We start from the raw sequence: 6702 nt of genomic DNA on the forward strand, positions 1-6702 counted from the left end.
TCAATAGACTTACGATACTAACGACCAGGCCAATAAGTAAAAATAAAAACAAATGCGTTCGATCGATCGAAGATCTTATTGGCTACGACTTCTACGTAATTTTTATTGGTTATCGAGAAAGTTTTTATTTCTCATGTAAATGAATCGGCTAATGTTAACATCTTAGAAATATTTATACCTCTACTACAACGTCTGATTCGACTGTTAGATAAAATATTTTGTTTCTTTTTTTTTCGTACATTCCAACGTATAGTTTGCATACATTATCATTGTTATATATTAAAACTCATGCAATTTTTGCCGATGCCGATGTTTATTGATAATTATATCACACCATATTGCCAATTATCTTTGAACTCACCGTACCTCTTTCGCGTGTAAATTATACATTAGAGTAGATTTTGTGCTAGGTATTCAGGTTGTTATCGCTATTAATACGAGTTAATAACACTATCGTTATCACTCTGTGAGCACACATATATATACGTATTTTCATAAGCGGAATGTCTTTAGGACACGGTTAAAGATAAACATTTGTCTTCATGTTCTTTGTAAGTATGCATGGCACGTATGTCTTTCGCCGTGATACGATTCTCGAAACGCTTTTCGCTAGAAAATATCATTGCTACAACTATCTCTTATACCTTTTTCGTTTACAATTATTTATATATATATATATATATATATATATATATATATATATATATATGTATGTATATATGTGTATATATATGTATATAGGTATATATATATAATATATATACATAATATATAATATATATTATTAAATAATATTATATAAATATATAATATTATTATTATATATATAATATATATATGTGTGTGTGTGTGTGTGTATATATTTATATATATATGTGTATATGTATATATATGTATACATTTATATTCATTACGCATCATTTCTCTTATCATATGAAAGAACTATATGGTGTCTCTTGCATCAAACCGCCACGATTCATAGATCAAAACGTCAGAATTCGATTGATTGAAAAAACGCTTTCTCAAAAATAATTCTCTACAAAAAATATGCTACATTTTGATTCACTTGTCGTTGCCATAAACCTTTTTTAGAAATTGAAATCAAAAACGATCATTCACGTAATCGAACGAGTTATCAAAGAAGACAAGCGTCTCTCCTTCCCCTGGATCATGATTTCAATAAGAGTTATACGAAAGAAAAAATAGTTAAGTCAAAAAGTTGGATTATTAAAAAAAGAAAAAAAGAGAGAGAGAGAGAAAACGAAAGAAAAAAAATAAAATAAAATAAAGTCAATGAAGAAAGCGTTGCTCGGTATAAAGCAAACGACAAAATGGATCTACGAAAAAGAAGCGCAATTCCTCTAATATTGTAAAAAGTTATCAATTTTGTCGAAGAATATAGATTCGACTAAAGTACAGGCTGATGCCAAACTATTTTTCCACTGAGACAACCCGAGACGACTAAGCAATGCTTTGGTGAAAATTTCGTGCTAACTACAATGTCACCGTGACTGAGGCTAGTCGCTACTTCGCAAAGTTGCATAGGCTCGTTAGCCGGAGGAACGCAATTAGATAATTCGGCGCAATCGCTGGAGAACGCTAAGAACCGTACGCCATAACCAAAAGGCGAACATATTAATCTACCGTCCGCGGAGAAACACAATTCCTTGATATAACCAGAACCCACGTTCGGTTCCTCTATGTAATGAGTTAATCTCGGTGTATTCTGATGTATTTTATGATTTCTTGGTATCGCGTACATCGTTTGTTGGCCCTGCCTATTCTGATTTTGCGCCCTAGTTCTATCGCCGATTATAACGACGGTATGGGACGAGCGAGGGATATTAACGCTTACGCCATTACTCGATCTAGATAACCAATCTCTTCTTTCGGTGGCTGGATAAAATTCTCTCTCGCGATCCCTCCGAAGTCTAGCTTCTCTAATTGCTACGAGAGCTTCCCAAACGTCGCTATTATTGACGTACAATTCTACGTTGGCAGTAGAAAAGTTATCGATTACGTTGCGTCTTCTTAAATCGTTCAATTGAGAATTCGATCTCTGCGATCTATATTCTTGTTCTCCGTCTCTATCTCGATCATCCGCCGACTCATCGTTCGCGGTTTCGCTATTATCCTCCGCAGAAACAATATATCTACCATCTTGTCTATCCTCCTCTTGATTCGCGTTCGTTCGAGAATCGTTCGCGTTTACATTCGAGCTTACTTCGACTAAACCGAAATTCGTCCTAACGAAGTTTCTTTCCGGCCTTGGGCTTCTCGATTGCGAACGTACGTTACGACGTGAATTTTCTCGCCAACTCATTGCTCTCGATGGTGTTATCGGTTGAGAATTTTCCGAAGAGGCGAACGAGTTTTGCCTTACATCGGATACAGTGTGAACGACTCTCGCACGATTTGCGCTTTCAATAACGAAGGACGACGTTATTCCTGAACGCGAAGATTGTGGCTGTTGTGATTCTTCAAATTCTTCGATCGCCGATTCGTTGAATTGAGACGTTTCTTCAGATTCTTTCACTTGATCGATACACTCGGACATGTCTCTTTCTTGAATATCATGAATACAAGTCCACTAAAAAGGAATGATTTTATATGAGAACTACGAATATTCGTTGAATTAAATAGATACTATTTTATACAATGCGATACTGAACCTCTGACTTTTCTCCATTACTGATATTTCGGGACAAGGCACACCATCCTTGCGGATGTACTTGAAGACTAGAGATTACTTCAGCATCATCTCCAACAGGAAAATCCGTTAAGAATTCTACTCTGTTATGTGTACGAGAATGAGAAAACAAATGTGTATAAGTGGCAGCAACCGGTATAGTGGTTTGAGATAATTGCATCAGTCGATACATGTTAGGCTATGACAAAAAAGAATAAATTATTATTATTATATAATGCTTATGGTATGTTCACCGTTTGATACAATTAATACCTTGAATCCAGCCAAGTCTTGTGCAAGAGTACTTAATTTCAGATTATGTATGATAATAAGATATCCAGATGTAGTACATATTAACATTTTACTGGCATCAGGACTAAGTCTCGTTCGCATCAATCCATTTGTATGAAAGACACGAGTATAAAGAAAACTATTTTCAGTAAAACTGCAGTACATAAATTATGAGATAATTTTGTCAGAATAACACATCTTTTTTGCTAAATTGATAATAGCTACCTATTAATATCCCAAGTATATATGCTACCATCAAATCCACTAGTTAATAATAAACCATCCTTTGGGCTATATTCTATATTCTTAACCCAATTAGAATGTCCCTGCAAAGTTCTTATTCTCTGCTTCAAGTTTCTAGCATCCCAGAGAGCAACGGTACTATCATCGGAACAAGTGGCAAACATCCGTTGATCCAGGAACCTATAACCGATATAGAATTGACGGCATATTTATGTCTGATTCATAAGAAATTTGTAATATATTTTAAGCAAGCTCTACCAACCTTACGCAATTCACACAATCGTTATGAGCATTATCTATAGCTCGTACTAATTTCCTACATAATGGATCAAACATGAGAATACTTTTCTTTTCACATGCTGCCAATAAAAGCGATCTATACAAAAACCAACAGAAATGTGTAATTAAATGTTTCGTTTGATACTCGATACATATATTTTTAAAAGCAACATTTTTACCCATCAGGCGAATACTCCAAATTAAAAACACCACCGTGTCTGGCAACAGCCAAGTTGTCTCCATGATCCCAAGATGTTATGGGAAAAATGGAAGAGTAAAGAGTTTTGTGAAAACGATCGCTATGCCCCAGAGGAAACCTTATGCCTAGTTCGCGTTGCCTTATCCATAGATTGTTTGACGTTTGCTTGGTTTTTATTTTAGGCATTTCACCCGAATACATATATTTTCTACATTCAAACGAAGCTGTCTATTGATACAAAGATAAATCAAAATATGTTTAATAAATTGTGAATTTAATTATAACTCCAAACAAAATCTCTGGCTCTTCCTTTTGCCTAAAGAACCAGTCTTCGCTATCTCAGTAATAAAAAGAGGTTTAAATTAAAAATTCGTTGATTCTTCAAGATTAATAGAGATCCTGTACATAGGATCAATTTAAACACGATGGTTCAAGGTTCACGCGAGATTAGGTTAAGTATAAAATGCCACTTGTAGACGAAGTTACACGTGACCTTTCAAAAAATGTTTTTACGTTTCTTTTCGTTAAAGATTCTCTGTGCGATCTCGATTTTTATGAACGATATATCAAACCACTATATTCTCTCTTCCTGTCACGTTTCGATAAGATTCAAATAAAGTTTAAAAACCAGACACAATACAAATCCACGCCATCTTTACTTTGACGTTTAACATCGATATCTCGCAGTAACTGTCGATTGGCGATTGCACGTTAGAAATCAGTATGAATTCAGCTACGAACTTGGTCTGCATACGCAAATTCATGAGGTTATGATGACACATGCAACCCCCTGCGCTGACTTTTTTCTTTTACTGCCCTCTATAGAAAAAATCATGAACTCCTCTTTTAAAATGAGATGTCACGTATATGTCTGCCTCTTGTGTATCTACCTCTTATGAAGCAACATCGAAAAGTATGGAAACTAAAGCGTGAGTAGCGATCAACAGGTGTTCGAAGAAGTACTAATTTTAATTATATTCGTCATCTTATACCTTGTAACACATTCTTCTGCTGTTCCCTTTACCTTATATTGTACGAAGAATTTAGGTAAATAAGAGAGGGAGAGAGAGAGAGAAAGTTATAACGAACGTGAAATTCCTGTGAATATGGAGATGTTTTTACTATGATGATACACTTCTACTAAGTTATATGTTTACATTATTATTATCTTGCAACGTAATGCTTCATTTGATTCCGAAAACTTGATAAATGAGTGAAATTAGTTCCATTTGAGTCCGTTAGAAACTAACCTATATACGCTAGAATCGTCTCTACGGACATAAACAAAACAGGATCGGGCACTTGACCTCGAGCGGACGCTTGGTTAGTCATTTCGACGGAAGACCTTGACGAGTGAACATCTTTGCTCTTCGAGAGAACAACGTACGTATTCTAACCTAATTTTTATTGTTATTCTTCTAGCATTCTTTCGGTACTAAGATTTTCACACACAACGATCTACGTATATTAAGATCGAAATCATTCATATTCGTATGCGTAATTATATTTAAAGTATGTATTATTATTTCTACATTACAATTAAGATTATGTCGATGCAATGGATCAACTAGCAACAAGACTCGGTGTCTATTATCGTAATCTATCATCATCATATTTCTTCGTTACTTCGTTGAGAAATATATTACTATCGCATTAAACAGAAAAATATTATCTTTGTGAGTTTTTAAAAGTAACAATTTATTAGACGTAACGAGATACGAACGATCGGTATTGTTTTTAGGTTATTTCCACAACCAGCAATACCGAGTTGATCGAGTCCGAGATTCGAGTGCAGTTCGAAATTTCTTAATTGGAATATTTTCATTGTTATTCAAAGTGCGCTCGAATAATATTAACTTTTTTGAAGGTACAAATCGTGCAGGTAGTGCGAATCGAGTTGGAAAGTTGTTTTAGAGAGGACGTGAAAAAACCGAGGACGTTAAAGAGAGATCGTTAAATTCGTTGGAAAGATCGTGTTTTCGATGAAAAAGTTGAAGATCGAGGATGAAGAAACGCGCGGCTCTTTCGTACGTACGCGGTTTCCGAGTGCGCGAAGAATAGTGGGGCGCATTGATGCGCGGAGCGGCCACTCCGCAGCGCTCCCCTTTAACGAGGAACGCATAAGATCAAAGAAGCGAAAGAGTTATGTTTGCGGTTTCAATATGAGACAATTTCTTCTTGCATCTTCTGTTATCCTTTACCAGGGGGTCCCCGAGAACTGGCCTGCCCCACGTTCGATCGTATTCCATATTCTCTCTCACTAACATCATCCTTTTCTTCAATTTTATTGTTCGACGTTTTATCTGTCGATATAAAGAATAGCGGAAGTATCATCGTAAATTTTATTGACCGCATCAAATTTGTGAGAAAATTTTAATTCGTCGATTAACGTCGAAAATCGAAAAAACTAACTATCATTAGATCGGATATAAGTAAATCTAAGGAGTATTGTTCGTTTAGACAGAAATTAAGTAAGTATTAATACTAATAAGTTAAAATAGAAGAACGTTTGGTTTGTTCTCTTGTATTTTATCTGAAATATTTTTATACGCCTATGTATGTTTTTTTTTTTTTATCAAGAAAGTACGAGTAACACAACTTCGGACTTCGACACGTTTAAAAACGAATAAGGCTCGTGAATCGTAATCTCGAGAAGCTTACACCATCTCGGGATACTCGCCTGTTCTTCGGGGAGTCTCACGGTGTAGAAACTGCTCGAGGAATGCGTGTAATGCGTGTACGTACATGTCACGCCCACTCGCGTCAGCGTCACCGACATGCCACTTCGATGTATTTACGAACGTAGCTTACCTGTATCCTACGTAGTTACATGCTGTATGCGAGCTAGCTTCTAACACGACGATTCTGTCTCACATGTACTACTGCGTCTCCGATATCGTGTTTGTACATTCTCACGCGCAAAACCATCGTGTCTGTATTTCTATCTTCTCTATATATCGCTTCTTCGTATACGATGAGTCACCATATCAATACTCGGCTG

The 6702-nt window shown here is 35.8% G+C and overlaps 1 protein-coding gene across 1 annotated transcript; it reads right to left on the reverse strand.

Moving 5' to 3' along the window:
• Positions 1–1252: 1252 nt before the first annotated feature.
• LOC122637438 (DDB1- and CUL4-associated factor 10 homolog) lies at positions 1253–6596 on the reverse strand. Its single transcript, XM_043829541.1, has 6 exons — positions 3682–6596; positions 3486–3599; positions 3206–3403; positions 2963–3134; positions 2673–2888; positions 1253–2590 (listed from the first exon to the last, which is right to left on the reverse strand). The coding sequence occupies exons 1-6, from the start codon at positions 3900–3902 to the stop codon at positions 1409–1411; spliced, it is 2103 nt and encodes a 700-aa protein (XP_043685476.1). The 5' UTR covers positions 3903–6596; the 3' UTR covers positions 1253–1408.
• Between the last annotated feature and the right edge of the window lie 106 nt (positions 6597–6702).

This window comes from Vespula pensylvanica, chromosome 2 (assembly GCF_014466175.1).
Source record: "Vespula pensylvanica isolate Volc-1 chromosome 2, ASM1446617v1, whole genome shotgun sequence".
NCBI lineage: Eukaryota > Metazoa > Arthropoda > Insecta > Hymenoptera > Vespidae > Vespula > Vespula pensylvanica.